At 37.6% G+C, this 20,239-nt stretch overlaps 1 protein-coding gene across 4 annotated transcripts; it reads left to right on the top strand.

Moving 5' to 3' along the window:
• The first annotated feature begins 32 nt into the window (after positions 1–32).
• Positions 33–19,738, top strand: LOC123785073 (glycine N-phenylacetyltransferase-like). 4 transcript variants are annotated; one of them, XM_087854894.1, is made up of 7 exons: positions 33–138; positions 4,664–4,753; positions 7,336–7,443; positions 10,341–10,467; positions 11,561–11,732; positions 13,610–13,797; positions 18,833–19,738. In XM_087854894.1, exons 2-7 carry the CDS (start codon positions 4,676–4,678, stop codon positions 18,949–18,951), a joined length of 792 nt encoding a protein of 263 aa, XP_087711020.1. In that variant the 5' UTR covers positions 33–138; positions 4,664–4,675; the 3' UTR covers positions 18,952–19,738. The 4 variants fall into 4 exon arrangements, with proteins under 4 accessions (XP_087711020.1, XP_045642699.1, XP_045642700.1 ...); XM_045786743.2 differs by lacking the exon at positions 18,833–19,738 and having other exon boundaries at positions 13,610–15,081; XM_045786744.2 differs by lacking the exons at positions 33–138; positions 18,833–19,738 and adding an exon at positions 4,153–4,264 and having other exon boundaries at positions 13,610–15,081.
• Positions 19,739–20,239: the final 501 nt, after the last annotated feature.

Below are 20,239 nucleotides of genomic sequence, written 5' to 3'. Positions count from 1 at the left end.
TGAGGGAGGGACTGAATTTCATACAGTGCTGCCAGAAGTGTGTGCGGGTGGTGTATTTCATCTTCTAGAACAGCCTGCAGCCTCTGGTCTTTACTTGGGGATCTCTGCAGAGACTGAGTAATATTGACAGCTTTGCAGGTGAGAACAAAGGAGAATCGTTGCTCTGGGACCCCTCGTCTCCTATTGCTTTCCCCACTGAAGTAGAATGAATCAAAATGCTACTGTTGGGTGTGGATAAGAGTTTCTGAACTCATTTGGGTTGAGAATTATGCCAGGAAAAAAGAAGCTCTTCCATTTCAGAAGCCTGTATCAGTCACCTACTGTGTATAGGGCAATACCCTAGTTCTGTGAGAAATTCTTGACAGGATAAAGCCAGGCTCTTGTTCTGAACCGATGAAGAGATGTGAGGAGATTTGAGAGCCAGGGTTTGGTAGAGGGGAGACAATCCAACAGCCTCTAGAAGGAATATGCTGGTTTCGGTGACATATAACACAATTTACAGACGTACTATGTAAACATTATCTTATTTCTTCCTCTAGTAACATTCTGAGGTAGTCAGATTTTTTTCCTTGGATAAATGATGACCAGGGAAATTAAGTGCACTGCTTAAGACTGCAAAGGTAGATTCTAGTAAGAGGACTACAATACAGACAAGATTAATTGTAAATGTAAAACCATAAAAAATGTAACTTAAAGAAGTCTTAGCTGTAACACTCTTATGATATTTGGTATTTCCTTCTATATTTTCATATTTTTAAAATTTTACTTAAATTAAATTAACATACAGTATATTATTAGTTTCAGAGGTAGAGTTTAGTGATTCATCAGTTGCATATAACACCCAGTGCTCATTATATCATGTGCTCTCCTTAGCGCCCATCACCCAGTTACCCCACCCCCACTCACCTCCCCTCTATATTTAAGAGTCTCTTATGGTTGTCTCCCTCTCCGATTTAGGCATATTTTACTTTTCCCTCCCTTCCCCTAGGATCCTCTGTTTTGTTTCTTAAATTCCACATATGAGTGAAATCATATAACTGTCTTTCTGATTGACTTATTTGCTTAGCATAATACCGTCTAGTTCCATCCACGCCATTGCAAGTAGTAAGACTTCATTCTTTTTGATGGTGGAGTATATATACATATATATACCTCATCTTCTTTATCCATTCATCTGTGAATGGACGTCTGGGCTCTTTCCATAGTTTGGCTATTGTGGACATTGCTGCTATCATATTTATGTGATTCATATAAATATGTACACAAAAAGACTTTACATATCTGATTAGAATTTATGTATTGTCATTTTCTGCCTTTTTTGTGTTCATCTTAAGACTCCATATAGCAGCTATATATCATAGCTTTCATGTTAAGGGGTTTTAGAGCTGTAAAATAATAATAGTTCATTATTTATGTAAATTGAGATTGTGCCTCGTACTTCTCTGTAAGTTAGTATTGCTTTACAAAATTGTTCGTAGAGCATTTTTCATTTGAATTTTCTTTGGATAAATTCCAAGTATTGGAATGGTTTCATCAAAGGTTTCAAAGTGTCCTTATAGGGCTTTGTCCATTATCAATGCAGGCAACCACCAAAATGTGCCGGCTCCCTTGAATCCTCTATCTCAGTCAAATGCATTTACTGAACATCATATTTGTGTTTTTAGTGTGTGTGTGTGTGTGTGCATGTGTGTGCGTGTGTGTGCGTGTGCGTGTGTGTGTTGAAGGTTGTCCCAGATGTACTGGGCAGTACATCAATATTACATCCCCGGTAATCTAGCATCAGATTCAACTCAGCTTCTTATTGTCATGTGGCCTTTTTGTGAGATGCTCCTAGATGATGTCAGATTAATCTTCAGAAATATTATACTTCTACTGTCTTGATGCTGCCCAAGATACGGCCTCTGGTCTGAGGCCTTTTTCAAGTTCCATGCCCAGCACACAGTAGGCTTTCTAGAGGTACCTGTTGAATGAATGAGTCTTTGCCCTTGGTAAGTGGAGTGCCTAAATAGACAGTTATGTTGATGTAAATACTTCATAAACTCAATCATTCAACAGACATTTATTGAGTCTTTACGGTGTGTCAGATGGTATAAAAACACCATGGAAAACAGTATGTGGGTTCCTCAAAAAATTCAAACTAGAACTACCATACGATCCAGCAAACCCACTTCTGGATGTGTGTGTATATATACATATGAAGGTGATGATGTCACAATCTCAGAGATATCTGGGGGCGCCTGCGTGGCTCAGTCAGCTAAGCCTCTGCCTTACACTCAGGTCATGATCCCAGCGTCCTGGGCTTGAGTCCCACAAGGGGCTCCCTGCTCAGCGGGGAGCCTGCTTCTCCCTCTGTCTGCCGCCCCCCACCCCCGCCACTTGTGCTCTCTCTGACAAATAAAAAAATCTTTAAAAAAGAAAGAGATCTCTGTACCTACATGTTTACTGCAGCATTATAGACAATAACTAAGACATGGAAACAGCCTAAGTGTCCACAAATGGATGAATGGATACAGAAGTTGTGGTATATATACACAATGGACTATTATCCAGGCATGAGAAAGAAGGAAATCTTGCCATTTGTAACAACATGGATGGACCTTGAGGGCATTATGCCAAGTGAAATAGGTCAGAGAAAGACAAATACTGTATGATCTCACTTATGTACAGAATCTTAAAAACCCAAACTGTAAGGAATAGAGAGTAAAATACTGGTTGCCAGGGACTGGGAGTTTGAGGTAATGGGGAAATGGTGGTTAACATACAAACTTCCAGTTACAAGATAAACGAGTTCCAGGGATCTAATGTACAGCATGGTGATGATAATTAATAATATAATACTTGAAAGTTGCTAAGAGAATAGATCTTAAATGTTCTCACAACAACAAAAAAAAGAGGTAATTATGTGACGTGATGGAGATGTTAACTAACATTACTGCGCCAACCATTTCACAACAGATCTATGTATCAATCACATTGCACGCATTAAACTTACACAATGTTCGTTTCAATTACATCTCAGTAAAGCTGGGGGCGAAAAAGAAAAAAAAATACAACCACTGCCTTAAGTGGTTCTGGTCAAGATTCTCCCCTCAAATCATGAAGAGAATTCCAGGTTAAGTGAAGGGACTGGTTCACTGGCAAGGATCCAAATAACTGATAAGAACCTGGGGAAAAGGGAGCACATATGAAAAAATCGAAACATTAATCTATCCAAGAATTTCCCACCATGTTAAAACTGAAGCTCACAGGGATGGAAATCTTGTCAGTTCTTGCTGACTCTGACCTTGGTAGATTGGGTGCCCTGTAGAGGACAGGCTCCTTCATTAGGGGGCTAAACACCCTGGTTCAGATGAAAGAGAAGCTGAAGGCAAACCCAGGGGACAGTGAAGCACTTGCCTGCCCAGCCATGGCCTCATATCATGAAGTTAGCAACTAAATGTCCGCTGCTTCAACTCTGTCCCCCAAATCTCCCCTAGGAACCTCTCATATGGCCCAATCTAGCTGCAACCATGCAAGGAAGGGAATTCCAGGAAAGGTAGCTCAGCCTAGCTGGGGTGATGCCTTACAGAGCCACTCCAGTGAGCTCTCAATCAAGATTTATCGAGTGATCGAATAAGTGACTGGATGAATAGATCAATTTCAACAGGAAGAACCCTAAGGCCATATGATCTCAAACAACTGAGAGGTCAGCCAGAGAAGAGTCTGTTTTTTAGAGAGGAGTAAGCAAAGCTCATGGAGTGTTTTTCTGCATGCCAATGATGGCTCAGGCTGCGGTAGGCTCAAAGTCCAGAGTCCTGTGTGGAGGGGAGAAGATTAATTAAAGTTTAGACAACTGTTCTGATGGAACAGTGAGGATAAAAAGTCAAGCTAATCATTTATGAACAGTAAACAGGGCTGGAAAATCCAATGTGGGGAAGTGCGCTGTAGAAGGGGCAGGACCAATACAGCTCAGAGAATGTTTTACCCAAGTTTAGCCTATTCTTAGTGGGGGGTGTTAAGAAGGGGTTATATGTTGACTCAGTGTAGAGAAAGAAGAGAAACTTATTTATTTATTATTTTTTTAATGTTTTTTTATTATATTATGTTAGTCACCATACAGTACATCCCTGGTTTTTGATGTAAAGTTCGATGATTCATTAATTTAACCAACATTTGGTTAACAAGCAGTTTGTTTTGATATATCAGTGGGTGACTCACAGCTCAGCTAATCATTTCTAAGGCAGAGATTGGGAATTTGGAGGGTTGGTGCCTGGCCTTGTCATAGGTAAGCAAGCGGGGCATCCATGAGTCTTATTAAGGCAGGTGGGAGGAAGGAAGTTTCCTTGCAGTAAGCCCTTCCAGGAACACAAAGTAGATGGAAGGATTTCTTAGTACAACCTTAATTATTGGTATGCTGGGTGTTATAAAAATTAAAATAAAAATTTCATAAAGATTTTTAAAAGTTTAGAAAATACTAAAAAGTAGTTTTGGAAGGATGCACCTGTGGTTTCTGCCAGTCTTATTCTTCCTAGGAGTTAGTGAGGAGTTCGGTGAATGGGGCACCAATAAAACAGCAAGAATGAAGGCCTGACCATTACCTAGAACTGTCTGTTGTGTCTGTTTTGTGTCTTTGTATGTTTTCCATCGCATCTCATTCCTTGATATTTCTTGATCCTCTCTTTAGGTGAAAACCAAGATGTTCCACCTACAAGGCCCACAAGTGCTGCAGATGCTAGAGAAATCCTTGAGGAAGAGCCTCCCAGAGTCCTTAAAGGTGACAGAACATTCTTAGGGGAGCACAAAAGGACTAGCAACTGCTATGAAAGAAGTAGGAAGGAGAACAAGGTTTCTCTGAGCATCTACTCTGTGCCAGGCACTCACGGGTCTTACATCTCATTTAGCTTACATCACCTTACTGGAAGGCAAGTCTGTTATGTCCATGTAACCAAAGAGGAGATTCAAGCTCAGTTTTAAGACTTGACCAAGATCACACCACTAGTGAGTGTGTGAATTAACGTGTGAATTAAATCCACTATGATCTTTGCTATGTGATGATCCAAAAACACCTCTTTGTGCCATTCCAAGAATTATATTATGTAACACTGGAGGATTTCCCAGAACTGCACAGTTGACTGAACTAACATTAATGTTTAACTTATTCTTTCTTAACAATTGAGTGCCTGACAAAAGTTAACCATTATGATTCTTGTTTGAAATTAATGATAGGCCAGTTTCTATTTTGTCAAACCCCAAAGCTTATGTGGGGTTTGGGATGAGATATAGGATGAGATAGAAATTTTGTTTTAGAAACAGATCAATGATCTTGCATATAAAGAGGAGGTTTTTTTTTTTTTGATGGGGCAATAATATATGTTGCAAAGGGACTAGAATACTACTAGGGATAAAGAGTGCCATTGCATTTTAATAAAAGTATCAATTCACCACAAAGACATTAAAAATGCTGAAATGTATACACCTAACAACAGAGGTTCAAAGGACATGGGACAAAAATCAATAGAACTGAAAGAACAAATAAATAAACCCATGCGTGTAATTAAAGATTTTTAACACTCCTCTCTGAGTAATTTATAGAATAGACAGAAAACCTATAACATATATAGAAGACCTGAAAAATACTATGAACCAACTTAATTGACATTTACAGAGTACATCCCTCAACAGTAGCAGAATACACATTCTTTCCAAATGCACATGGAATGTGTACAAAGATAGACCACATTTTTAAGACTTTTTAAAGAACTGAAATCCTAACAAGTGTGTCCTTCAACAATATGATATTAAACTTTAAAAAACCCTGAAAGGTATCTAGAAAAACACCCAAATTTTAGAAATATATGACTCATTTCTAAATAAACCACACTTCAAAATCATAAGGAAAATTAGAAAATATTTGAGTTGAGTAAAGACAAAAGCACAACATATCAAAAGTTTTGGGATACAGCTAAAGCAGTGATAAATGGGAAATATATAGCAGTAAGTGCTTTACTGAAAAAAAATAGTGGTTTCAATCAGTGCTTTAAGTTTCCATCTGAAAAATTAGAAAAAGAAGAATAAATTAACTCCAAAGCAAATAGAATTAAGAGAATGTTAAATGATAAGAACAGAAACCAATGAATTTGAGAGGAGAAAACCAATTAAGAAAATGATCAATCTGGCTCATTGAAAAGATCAATAATGTTGATAAACTTCTGATTCAGAAATGCATAGAGAAGACACAAATAAAACTAGGAATGAATCAGGGGACATTAATACCAACCCCATAAACATTATAAAGATAATAAAGACATACCATTATCAACACTGTGCCCATAGATCTCACAATTTATGTTCTGTGAAAAATACAAATTACCTGTCAACAGTCACTGAAGAAGAAAAATAGAACCGAAATCATCCTGTATCCATTGCAGAAACTGATTTCATAATTTAAAACTTTCCAACAAAGAAAATACCATTGCTCAGATGGCTTTCATGACGATTTCTACCACACGTGTAAGGAAGAAATAATATCAATTCTCTGCAAACTCTTGCAGAATAGATCAGAGGAGGAAACACTAGCCAACGCATTTCATGAGTCCAGAATTACCCTAATATGAAAACCAGAAGTGGATTTTATTTAAAAAAAAAAAAAGAGAAAGAACTAGAGAACAATATTCCTCACGAACATAGATGCAAAAATCCTCAACAAAATACTATCAAGTGAAATCCATCAATATATCAATAGGATAATACATTATAACCAAGGGGAATTTATCTTGAGAATGAAGGCAGGTTCAACATTCAAAGATCAATCAGTGTATTTCACTGTATCAACAGATTAAAGAAAAACGCCAGATGATCTCTTAATAGATGCAGAAGAAAAATCAAACTGGAGTTCTTTCCTATGATGGATATTATGCAGTCATTAAAAATGATTATATTTGTGTTTGTTGACATGGAAATATACCCTTGGTATTGTGTGTGTGTGTGTGTGTGTGTGTGTGCGCGCGCTAAACTAATATATATTAGGTAATTTCATTGCTTAAAAATTGTATGTGTATTTGTCAATAAATGAAATAAAATGGAAAGATATAACCTAAGCTCGACGAAGTGATAGTGGATGATTTTTAACTAATTAATTTATCTGGATGTTTAACTGTATTCATAAATGTTCTTATGGTTTGACCCCCAAATCTATTCTATTTGGAGTAATAAAGTGGAATCTGAAGGTGATTTGAACCACATGCCCTATCACTTACTGACTTGATTTTATAGAAATAATCCTTGTCCTGATCAAACAAGGCACTTTACCATCCTTTTCTAATAAGCTGACCCCCTATCTTTCTTGGGATGCCACAGGTGTATGGAACCATCTTCCACATGAACCAGGGAAACCCATTTAAGTTAAAGGCCCTGGTGGACAAGTGGCCTGACTTTACAACAGTGGTTATCCGCCCTCAGGAGGAGGTAAGGTGCCAGATGTGGAATGAGTACACTTTTGTGTTCTTATTTGCTCTGTGCCTACCATGCACCTGGCAATGTGGTAGACCTAGGGGATATAGAAATGAATTGTATGATGGTGAGCAAGGCGCTGTCCTCAAGAAGTCCACAGCCTGGAGGAAAAGATAGATAAGTGAATAAATTACAACATGGAGTGAAAACATATACATACAACATATAAGCACATACAACATACAAGATACAAGCAGTACTGTCCAAGAGATGATGAAAACGAAAGATGTCAGGGCATGCAAATAGAGGACCAGAGGGCCTTCTAGGTAGGCATTTCACCAAGACTGGATTTTGAAGATAAATAGGATTTTAGCACACTGACAAGAATAGAGAGTACATTCTAAACAGAAAAAAATAAAAATATGTAGAGGTAAATATGAAGAATGTTAAGAAAATATAAAGAACAAGTTGCAATGCCTGTATTTGGGAATATATTTTCAGTTCCAAATTTAAAGATCACTCAAACTAAGTGCTTAATACATTTCAAATACAAATATGTTACAAGCATATTGGAAAACATAAAGTAAAAATTTATGCATGCAAAATATATGTATATATAAAAATATATATGTATATATTATATACATATATATAATATATATATATATATTTTACTATTATGTTATGTTAGTCACCATACAGTACATCATTAGTTTTTGATGTAGTGTTCCATGATTCATTGTTTGCTTATAACACCCAGTGTTCCATGCAGTATGTGCCCTCCTTACTACCCATCACCGGGCTAGCCCATACCCCACCTCTCCCCTCTAAAACCCTCAGTTTGTTTCCGGTGTCCATAGTCTCTCATGGTTCATCTCCCCCTCTGTTTCCCCCCTTCATTTTTCCCTTCTTTCTCCTAATGATCTCCCTGCTATCTTTTGGAATAAATTTTGTGTTTCAATTTTTTGAGGAATGCAAATAACTTTTTAAAATAATAGTGAATTGTGGTTTACATTTTAAAGACATCATGTGTCTAATAAGGGGTTAATATCCAAAATATATGAAGAACTTATACAACTCAACACCAAAAAAACAAATAACCCAATTAAAAAATAGGCAGAGGACCTGAAAAGACATTTATCCAAAGAAGACATACAGATGGCCAACAGACACATGAAAAGATGCTCAATATCACTAATTATCAGGGAAATGCAAATCAAAACCACATGAGATATCACTTTATATCTATCAGAATGGCTCAAATGAAAGACACAAGAAGTAAATGTTCGTGAGGATGTGGAACAAAAGGAACCCTTGTACATGGTTGGGAATGTATATTAGTGCAGTCTTTATGGAAAACAGTATGGAAGTTCCTCAAAAACTTAAAAATTAAATGACCATATGATCCAATAATTTCACTATTGGGTATTTACCCAAAGTAAGTGAAAATACTAATTTGAAAAGATATATGCACCCCTATGTTTATTGCAGGAATATTACAATAACCGAGATATGGAAGCAATCCAAGTGTCCATCGATACATGAATGGATAAAGAATATGATTTATATATGTATAAACATAACTTTATATATAAAATATATAAGTATAATTATTTATATATTATATATAATGGAAAATTACTCAGCCATAAAAAAGAATGAAATCTTGTCATTTACAACAATGTGGATGGACTTAGAGGGTATAATGTTAAATGAAATCAGTCAGAGAAAGACAAAATATGATTTCACTCATATGTGGAATTTAAGAAACAAAACAAATGAACAAAGAAAAAAGAGACAAACAAAAACCAGACTCTTAAATACAGAAAAAAAACTGGTGGTTGCCAGAGGGGAGGGAGGTGGGGGGATGGGTGAAGTAGGTGAAGGGGTTTAAGGGTACTTTTATCGTGATGAACACTGAGTAATGTATAGAATTGTTGAATCATTTTATTGCATACCTGAAACTAATATAACGCTGTATATTCATTATACTTAAAAAAAATTTAAAAATTTTTAAAAAGGAAAAATAAAAATATCATGTGTCTTTATTTCATCAGCTATATCATATATAAGTGAAAAATTCTAATACAAGGTTACCTGTGTCAATTTCAACATCGTTATGTTTATAATTCATTTGTTCTGAGACTCTTTTTTTTTGAGACTCTTTTAAATAGAGTAAGATTTACTCTTGCAATGGAAGCTTGCCTTTGATAGAAATACTTTCTTTCTCCTGAGGATTACAGAATTACAGAAGAATGTTTTCTTTTTTTTTCTTTTTTTATAATAATATTTTTTTTATTATGTTATGTTAGTCACCATACAGTACATCCCTGGTTTTTGATGTAAAGTTCGATGATTCATTAGTTGCGTATAACACCCAGTGCACCATGCAATACGTGCCCTCCTTACTACCCATCACCGGCCTATCCCATTCCCCCACACCCCCCTCCCCTCTGAAGCCCTCAGTTTGTTTCTCAGAGTCCACAGTCTCTAATGCTAAGTGAAATAAGTCAAGCAGAGAAAGACAACTATCATATGGTTTCCCTCATCTATGGAACATAAGAACTAGGAGGATTGGTAGGAGAAGAAAGGGATAAAGAAAGGGGGATAACCAGAGGGGGGAGTGAAGCAGAAGAATGTTTTCTAAACCAGTGCGTATTTGGTTGATTTGAAATTGTAACACAGCACATAAATACCTAGTTCAGCAAGTTTTTCTTAACCATAAATTGAGTGATTAAATCCCTGACTTGCTTTCATGATGTAAATGATTCAGGAATAATGATAGTACATCAAGAAAAATATCAGTATTTATAAGTTTATAAAAGAGCACAGTATAATGAAATACTAAAGACAAGTATTCCAATCACTGGGTATAATCATTTTGATTTATTCCACATTACCTAACCAAACAGGAAATGACCGATGATTTTGATCACTATACCAACACCTACCAAATCTATTCTAAGAATCCCCCAAACTGTCAAGAATTCCTTGGTTCATCAGGTGTCATCAACTGGAAACAACATCTGCAGATCCAAAGTAAGTAAGGGATCTGGGAAGTGTGCTGGCTTCTGTGACTGTTCATGGCTACTCCTGCAGGGTCCCTTTTCACCCTGAGAACATTCCCCTACAGCCTTTGTAGGGGTAGGAAGCTCCACCAAACCCCACTCAGCTAGATGCTCTTTTTTTGCATCGCCGGCTACCACCTCCGCAGTGGAACAGAATTCAAACATTGCAAACTAGGGACTTGACACAGGGAACTGTGAATAATGGAATTTCTTGTTAGCTGAGGATTCATGACATATTTTTGCAGACATATTCAGGGTCCCTTGGGTGATTAGGTGTGAGAGTAGAGCTCCCTCCCCCTCAGGCCTTCCATTCCTAGGATAAGAATGACAGTTCCTTGTGCCAGAGAGCGCCTCCAGGTCACAAGAACAACTACCATCGTTGTGAGCATGCCCTCCAGAGTCAGATTTTCTAGGGTGGCATACTTGCTCTGCCTGTTACTTGCTCTGTGATTTGAGCAAGTGATGTAACTTATCTATTATTCAGTTTCCTCATATCTAAAAAATGAGGGTAGGAAAAGTACCTAAAACATAGGGTCAGTGGAAGAATTAAATGTGGTATTAGACCAATACCTGGGCATGAAGTATGTGCACATTCAAGGTTGGCTACTATTTTTATTTTTATTTTTTTATTTTATTTTATTTTATTTTTAAAGACTTTATTTATTTATTCGACAGAGATAGAGACAGCCAGCGAGAGAGGGAACACAAGCAGGGGGAGTGGGAGAGGAAGAAGCAGGCTCATAGCGGAGGAGCCTGATGTGGGGCTCGATCCCACAACGCCGGGATCACGCCCTGAGCCGAAGGCAGACGCTCAACCGCTGTGCCACCCAGGTGCCCCATGGCTACTATTTTTAAAATACCATTTCTCCATTGATTTCACAGTGATATAGTCAGGATTTCTAGTATTATCTGCTTGCATAAGAGAATGACTTGGGCATGGTCACATGGTTAATGGCAACACCAGAAGCAACACTGCCTGACTTTAAATTCTGCATATTTCCACTAGGAAGCGTCTGTCGCCTCTATATGGGCAATTATTTCTCACCTTACTTTACCCTCTCTAGGTTCACAGTCCAGCCTGAACGAAGTGATACAAAACCTTGCAGCTGCTGAATTGGTCAAGGTCAAGCAAGAACAAGGCATTCTGTATATGTTGCCCAAGACAGCAAGTAAACTGCTCCCTTCCTTGCCGGAGGCAAATAACTTGCCTCTGAAATCTGGCAGACGCAAAGTCATGTAAGTTTGAAAAAAGATGCTCTGAATTTGTCTTATCTTTCTGTGTGGAAGAGGCCTCCCAACTTCTTTCCCTATGTTCCCTCTCGCCTCCCTACAAACCATTTCCTGGGTGATCCTTCTGGACGTGGATTATGTCAATTCATCCACTTAAAAGCCATCCGTGTTTCTCAGCTCCCATGCCCATTACAGACATTTGGGGTCCTACGAGACCTGCAATCCACCACCTCTTGGACTTCGTCTTGTCCCTCTTGCTTACTCTCACCAGCCACTTTGGCTTTTTTTCTGTGACTTGATTTCATACACTCACACATGCCTTTGGACCACTGCATTTGTTCTTTACCTAAAACGTCCTTCCCTCTGATCTTTGCATTTCTGCTGCTTTCTTGCCATTCATTTTCTCAAATGTCATTTCCTTCGACAGCTCTCCTCAGAGTAACCTAAAACCACCCCTTCCCGTAATTCTTCATCACAAAATCCAATTTTTGTTTTCCTCAGTGCACTTATCACTATCCAAAATCAGCTTATTTGTGTATTTATTGACCTACTTTTTGTTTGATTCTTCCTTGTAACAATTCAAACTCTACAAGAGCGGGAGATAGTCTTTATGTTGTTCACCAAGTTTTCAGTAGCCAGAACAGAACACAAAGTAGATATTTCATAAATATGCAATGAATTTACTTCTCAGAGCAAAACTTCTCCAGTAAAAAGAATTTAAGCATATTATATATTTCCCTCCACTGATGCCTGAATAGAATTAAAACTGATACAGGGCTGTGATATGGAGATGTCCAATCCTGCGGCCCTGTGGTGTAAAAATGCCTGGAAAAGCCGTATTCACACTGTACTGCCCCTTACCTCTGAAAGACACCTCCAAATCTATAATCTTGTTTGATTTCTTTTTCTTTTCTTTTTTTCCCAATTTTTATTTCTTTTATTCTGAAAAGAGTAAAATGAGTTAAATAATTTACTGTTTATCTGTCTAGGCTTGGACAGTCAACAACAGCACACACTTCAATTTTTGGTATATTTGCATAACTGTAAATATTTTAGGAATTTTTTTCTTAAGCTCTCTCTTTTTTTTAAATAATAATTTTTATTATGTTATGTTAGTTTGATTTCTTGCCCATCCCACAAGATAGACAAGGTAGGAGACATTATCCCCATTTTCCTGATGGAAAACAGGTCCAGCTGATGAAACAGCTTGTTCGGGTAACCTGGATGGTTAAGGGCACAACTGGGGCTCATGTCTACATCTCCTGCTTCCCCATTGTGGGCTCTTCCCAGGACACCTCCCGAAGCCCTTGTACACCACTGCAGCAGCCTTCAGACAAGCGTTCTGTAAGACGGGGGCTGCCCGCACTCCACACCACGGTCTCTCCCTGGACTTCAGCTCTCCCACAGTGGCCAAGGAGCCTCTGACACCAACATACAGAGCTTCCAGGATGACAGGATTCCAAGTTCTGGCTTTATAGCTTGCTAGCATATGCTTTGAGGCACTTGCTTATTTTCTGCTTACCTGTTCTTATGTGTAGAACAGGGATGTTATCAATCCTCCCATCTTAAGTGCAGAATCACAGCAATGTTGACAAAAATAATGCTTCATTTTAGTGTAATTCTTATTTTGTGTGTGGCACAAGTCCTACGTACTTATCATGTGATAGCTCTGATATTATTTAACAGAGGTGCTACTAATATCACCACTGTGTTAATATCTCCATTTTATAAGAACATTATGAATTCGGGCAGTCTGGCTGCAGAATCTATGCCTTTACCGTGCTCCAATTTGCATTGTCTGAAGACAATTTTGGGGAAAACAAATATAATACTCCACAGTATGTGTGATATTATGGGGTGTTCTTTTCCTTTGTTCTCAACAGCAACGAAGAGATGTTTAAACTCTCCTCCATGGATGTGACCCACGCTGCCTTGGTGAATAAATTCTGGCATTTCGGCGGCAATGAGAGGAGCCAGAGATTCATCGAGCGCTGTATCCGGACCTTCCCCACCTTCTGCCTGCTGGGGCCCGAGGGGACCCTTGTGTCCTGGAGCCTGATGGACCAGACAGGCGAGATTCGGATGGGGGGTACTCTGCCTGAGTACCGGGCCAAGGGTCTCATCTCCTATCTCATGGATGTTCACAGCCATGCTCTGGTCAAACTTGACTACCCTACCTATTACCATACATTGGAAACCAACAAAATCATACAGAAAATGAGTCACAGTCTGAATCATATCACCATGCCCTGTAACTGGAACCAGTGGCACTGTGTGCCTCTGTGAAGCAGTCCTGAACACAAGACAGTGTTGGGTGGGCTGACGTGGCAGGCGGAGTGGATGGGTGGGCAGAGAGAGAAAGAATAAATTGTAATCAGCAGTAAAGTGCTGTGTGTTGTCTGGGCTCTGGGAAGCAGTACAAATGGTCAACAGAACCACCATGGTCCCTGCTCTCAAACTACTCATGGACTCCCCTTTGAGTCCAGCAGACCTGGCATGGCCAGACCTTCCTGTAGCGGACCCTGGTCTTGTTCAGTTTCCTACACTTCTGGATCTCAGTGACACACTATTCAGCTGCATTCTGCCCTAATGCTTCTCCTGGAACACCTATCTTACACGTAGAGTATCACTAATACACATATCCTGACACTTTTGCCAAGATGTGGCATTATCTTAAAGGTAGTAAAATTTTCCTCTCTCTTTCCTTTACCTTCCATCTCCCCGCCCCCACCCTCAACTAGTTTCACTGAGGTATAATTGACAAATAAAATTATAATACATAAAGTATAAAATGTGGTGATATCTATCATCTATCTATCTATCTATACATATACACACACATTGTGAAAGGCCTCCCACAACCAAGTTGATTAATACTTTCATTATTTCATATACTTACTTTTGTGTGTGGGAGACAGAACACTTAAGATCTAATCTCTTAGCAAATTTCAATGACACATTACAGAATTACCAACAATAATCACCATGCTATACATTAGGCCCTTAGCACTTAACTCAAGACTGAAAGTTTGAACCCTTTTTTTTATTATAATAATATTTTTTTATTAATTATGTTAGTCACCATACAGTACATCCCTAGTTTTTGACGTAAAGTTCCGTGATTCATTACTTGTGCATAACACCCAGTGCACCATGCAATACGTGCCCTCCTTACTACCCATCACCATCCTATCCCATTTCCCCACCCCCCCTCCCCTCTGAAGCCCTCAGTTTGTTTCCCAGAGTCCATAGTCTCTCATGGTTCATTCACCAGCCTCTCCCTATGCTGTCCACATCCCAGCCCCTGGCAACCACCATTCTACTCTTTCTATGAGTTTGACTTTTTTTTTTTTAATTTTATTTTAAAGCTTCCACATGTGATACCATGTAGTATTGGTCTGTATCTGTCTGGCCCAATTTATTCTTTCTCTCTCTGCCCTCCAGACTCAACCATGTTGTCAAAAATGGCAGGATTTCCTTGCTATTTTATGGCTGAATAATAGTCCATTGTGTGTGTGTGTGTGTGTGTACACCACATCATCTCTATCCATTCATCTGTCCACGAGTTGGCTGTTGTGAACAATGCAGTGAAGACGGGAATGTAGAAATCTCTCCTAGACACTGATTTCATTTCCTTAAGATACATATACCCAGAGGTAGGATTGCTGAATAATATGGAAGTTCTATTTTTAATTTCTTGAAGAACCTCCACACTGTTTTCTACAGTGGCTGTCATGATTTACATTCCCACCAACAGTGCACAGGGTTCCCTTTCCTCCACATCCTTGCCGGCCTCGTTCTCTCCTGTCTTTTTGATAACACAAACTCTGACAGACGAAGGTAATATCTCACTGTGGTCTCGATTTGCCTATCCCGATGATAGTGATAAGCATCTTTTCGTGCCCCTGTTGGCCATTTGTGTGTCTTCTTCAGAGAAATGTCTTTTCAGGTCCTCTGCTCATTTTTTGGTTGGATGGGGTTTTGTTTGGTTTTGCTCTTGAGCTATTGGAGTTCCTTATATATTTTGGAGATTCATCTCTCATTAGATATATAGTTTTCAAATATTTTCTCCCATTTCATACTATGCCTTTTTATTTCGTTGATAGTTTCCTTTGCTGTGCAGCAACTTTTTGGTTTGATGTAGTCCCACTTGTTAATTTTTGTTTTTATTGTGTTTGGTTTTAATCCAAAAAATTGTTACCAACACCAATGTCAAGGAGTTTTTCCCCTGAGTCTTCTTTTGGGAGTTTTATGGTTTCAGGTCTTATATGTATGTCTTTAATTCATTTTGAGTTGATTTTTGTGTATAGTGTAAGGTAGTTGTCCAGTTTCATTCTTTTTTGCGTGTGGATATCCAGTTTTCCCAACATCATATATTGAAAAGACTGTCTTTTATCTATTATATATTTCTGGAATTTTTCTTGAAAATTACCTGACCATATATACATGGGTTTATATCTGGGCTCTCTATTCTGTTCCAGTAATCTACGTGTCTGCTTTTATGCCAATATTATAATGTTTTGATTATTATAGTTTTGATTATTTGATTATTATAATGTTTTGATTATTTGTAACGTAGTAAGAAGTCAGGAAGTATAATGTCTCCTACTTTGTTCTTCTTTTCCAGCATCTTTTTGACTGTTTGGGGTCTTCTGTGGTTCCATACAAATTTTAGGATTGTTTTTTCTATTTCTATTGGAATTTTGATAAGGATTGCCTTGATAAAGATTGCTTTTGGTAGAATATACCTCTGCACAATATTAATTTCTTCAGTCCATGAACACAGAATCCTTTTCCATTTATGTGTGTCTTCTTAAATTTCTTTCATTAATGTTTTATAGTTTTCAGGGTACAGATCAGTGACCTCCTTGTTTAAAACTATTCCTAAGCATTTTACTCTTTTGGTTGTTATTATAAATGGGACTTTCTTAATTTCTCTTTCTGATAATCCTTTGTTAGAGTCTAGAAATGCAACTCATTTTTTTATCCTGATTTTGTATTCTGGAACTCCACTGACTTGTTTCTTAGTTTTTGTAGGTTTTTTTGTTTTGTTTTGTTTTGTTTTTTTGGTGGAATCTTCAGGGTTTTCTATACATAAGATAATGTCACCAGTAGACACAATTTCACTTCTTCCTTTCTTACCTGGATGTCTTTTATCTCTTTTCCCAACCTGCAGTGCTACATTGAAGATAAGTAGCAAGAGGAGACATCTCTGTCTTTTTCCTAATCTTAGAGGAAAAGTGTTCAGCTTTTCACCATTTAGTATGAAGTTAGCTGTGGGCTAATATACAGAGATAAAATCCACTTCCTCATGGTGTATGATTCTTCTAATGTGTTGTTGAATGTGGCTTGCTAGTATTTTGTTGAGAATTCTTGCCTCTATGTTCATTAGAGACACTGATCTTTCGTTTTCTTGTTGTGTCCTTATCTAACTTTGGTATCAGGGTAATGCCGGCCATATAAAATGAGTTTGGAAGTGTACCCTCCTCTTTAATTTTTTCAAAGCGTTTGAGAAAGGTTTGCATTAATTCTTTTTTAAATGTTTGGTAGAATTTCCCCATGAAGTCCTCTGGTCCTGAGCTTTTCTTTGTTGGGTGTTTTTGATTATTCAGCTTTCTTACTAGTAATTGGTTTAATCAGATTTTATACTTCTTTATAATTTAGTTTTTATAGGTTGCATGTTTCTAAGAATTTATCAATCTCTTCTGGGTTATCCAATTTTTGGTTAATAATTGTTAATAGTGGTCTCTTATGATTCTTCTCATTTTTGTGTCATCATTCGTAATCTCTCTTCTTTCATGTCTGGTCTTATTCATTTGAGTCTTTTCTCTTTTTTTCTTAGTTGGTCTAACTAAAGGTTAATCAATTTTGTTTATCCTTTAAAAAAACTCTGAGTCTCATTTATCTTTTCTATTATTTTTCTAGTCTCTATTTTACTTATTTATGCTCTGGTAGTTATTTTCTTCTTTTTACTACTTTTGTGCTTATTTCTTCTTTTTTTAGTTTTTTGAGGTGTGAGATTAGATTGTTTGAGATCTTTCTTTTCTCTTAAGAATTCATCATCATAGACTTTTCTCTTTGAATTGCTTTTGCTGCATTGTATATGTTTTAGTATATAGTGTCCTTTTTCACGATTCTGAAAATTTTTTTAATTAAAAAATTTTTTTGAATCACTGTTGTTCAGGAACATATTGTTTAATCTCTACATATTTGTGTATTTTCCAGTTTTTGTCTTTGTTATTGATTTTTAGTTGTATGCCACTGTGGTCACAAAAGATGCTGGGTATGATTCCAATCTTTTAAAATTTGTTAAGACTTGTTTTGTGGTCTAATATATAACCTATCCTGGAGAATGTTCCATGTGCCCTTAAGAAAAAAAAGTGTATTCAACTGCTGTATGATGGAATATGTGTATGTTATCTGTTAGGTCCATTTGGTCTAATATGTAGCTCCAATCCAATGTTTCTTTACTGATTATCTGCCTGGGTGATCTATTCATTGTAGAAAGTGGAATATTGAAGTCCCTTTCTATTATTTTTATTGTTTTCTATCTCTCCCTTCAGCTCTGTCAATATCTGCTTTATATATTTAGGCATTCCATTGTTTGGTACATATATATTTTTAAGTATCATATTCTTTGAATAAATTGACATGTTAATCATTATATAATGACCTTCTTTCTTTCTTACTATAGTTTTGACTTAAAGTCTATTTGGTCTGATATAAGTATAGCTACTCCTACTCTTTTTGTTTCCATTTGTACTGAATATCTTTCAACTTGAAGAAATTCCTTTCAACATTTGTTATAAGGCTGCTCTGGTAGTAATGAAATCCTTCGGCTTTTGTTTGTCTGGGAAAATCTATCTCCCTTCCAGGTCTGAAGGACACTTTCATGGGTAAAGCATTTCTCGGCTGACAGTTGTTTTTCTTTCAGCACTTTGACTATATCATTCCATTCCCTTCAAGCGTTCAAGGTTTCTGCTTAAAAAAATCTGCTTATACTCTTATGAGGGTTTTCTTGTATGTAAAAAGTCACTTGTCTTTTGCTGTGTTTAAAATTTTTTGTCTTTTTTTTTTAAGATTTTTTTTATTTATTAATTTCACAGAGAGAGAAAGAACACGAGCAGGAGGAGCAGGAGAGAGAGGAGCAGGAGAGAGAGGAGCAGGCTCCCCGCTGAGCAGGGAGGCTGATGTGGGACTCGATCCCAGGTCCCCGGGATCATGACCTGAGCGAAGGCAGGTACTTCACCGCTGAGCCACCCAGGCGCTCTTGTCTTTACTTTTTAACAATTAAATTATAATGTGCCTTGGTGTGGGTCTCTTTGGATTATTATTATTATTATTATTATTATTATTATTATTATGGTTCTCTTTGGGTTTCCTGGATTTTAGTGTCTGTTTCTTTCCCTAGGTTTGGGTCTTTAGCCATTTTTTAAAACACATTTCTGCACTATTCTCTCTCTTTCCCCTTCTGTGACACCTATAATAGGTATATTGGTCCACTTACTTGAGTTCCATAAATTGGTTAAGCTATTTTCACTCTTTTTAGTTATTTTTTTAAATTTTTGCCTCTGATTAGATGATTTCTATTGACCTATCTTTGAGTTTTCTGATCCTTTTCTCCATCTGATCTTGTCTGCTGTTGATCTGCTTTATTGCATTTTTCTGTTTAGTTATTGTGAATTGTTTGGGACTTTCAAAATATATTCTGTCTTTTTGTTGAAATGCTCACTTTGTTCATGCACTGCTCTCCTCAGCTTGGTGAGCATCTTCATGACCATTATTTGGAACTCTCTGTCAGGTAAATTACCTATCTATGTTTCATTAAGACTGGTTTCTAAAGATTTATGTTGGTTGTTTGTTTGTTTGGAACATATTCCTCTGTTCTTTATTTTCCTTGACTCTCTGTGCTGGTTTTGGCACATTAGATAAAACAGCCACGTCTCCCAGTCTTGCCAGACTTGCCTCATGTAGGTAATAATCTTTGTCAATAAACTTGACCTGAACCTTTATTTTCCTCAAGGCTCTGTTTTTGCACTGTCTTTGGTCTTTGTGGTTCCCAGGAGATTAGGGTGTGTCAAGATCTGCTAGTGTCCCAACAGCATGGAAATTTCCCACATGTCTGTTTAGGCTCCCAGAGAGCTATTATTTGCCAGCCCCTTCAGCTTCCAATGCAAGCTAATTAGAAGCCCAACCTCCAGGCAGCACCTGGGAAAGTCAAGATATTCGATATACAATCTAGCCCTATCAGGGAGAAACTGGGAGCTGGGTGTTTTTGCCTACTTACTCTGTGCTAAGTCAGAGGGGAGAGTCTCTGGGAATGCTTTTGTGCCTATTTAGAGCGAACTCTTTATTTTGTGTGTTCCTGGGGGATTCATGAATGCTGAAACTCACTGGCTCCCGAAACTAGGTAATTTAGAAATCAGTCCCCCAAATGGCAGCCTTAGAAGATGAGCTGCTAAAAAAAAAAAAAGGTAGAGAGAAGATAATGAGGTGCTAGATTTGTAGACAAA

The sequence above is a fragment of the Ursus americanus genome, chromosome 24 (genome assembly GCF_024610735.1).
Source record: "Ursus americanus isolate L20-20 chromosome 24, mUrsAme1.1.p, whole genome shotgun sequence".
Lineage (NCBI taxonomy): Eukaryota > Metazoa > Chordata > Mammalia > Carnivora > Ursidae > Ursus > Ursus americanus.
Note: the sequence above shows the minus strand (reverse complement) of the source record. Positions and strands in the feature narration are given on the sequence as shown.

Excerpts from the sequence above, each read along its gene's own strand:
- LOC123785073 (XM_045786743.2), top strand. The coding sequence starts at position 4,676 with ATGTTCCACCTACAAGGCCCACAAGTGCTGCAGATGCTAGAGAAATCC. Across the intron at positions 4,754-7,335 it reads GCCTCCCAGAGTCCTTAAAG|GTGTATGGAACCATCTTCCA; the intron begins GTGACAGAACAT and ends GGGATGCCACAG. Across the intron at positions 10,468-11,560 it reads ACAACATCTGCAGATCCAAA|GTTCACAGTCCAGCCTGAAC; the intron begins GTAAGTAAGGGA and ends TACCCTCTCTAG.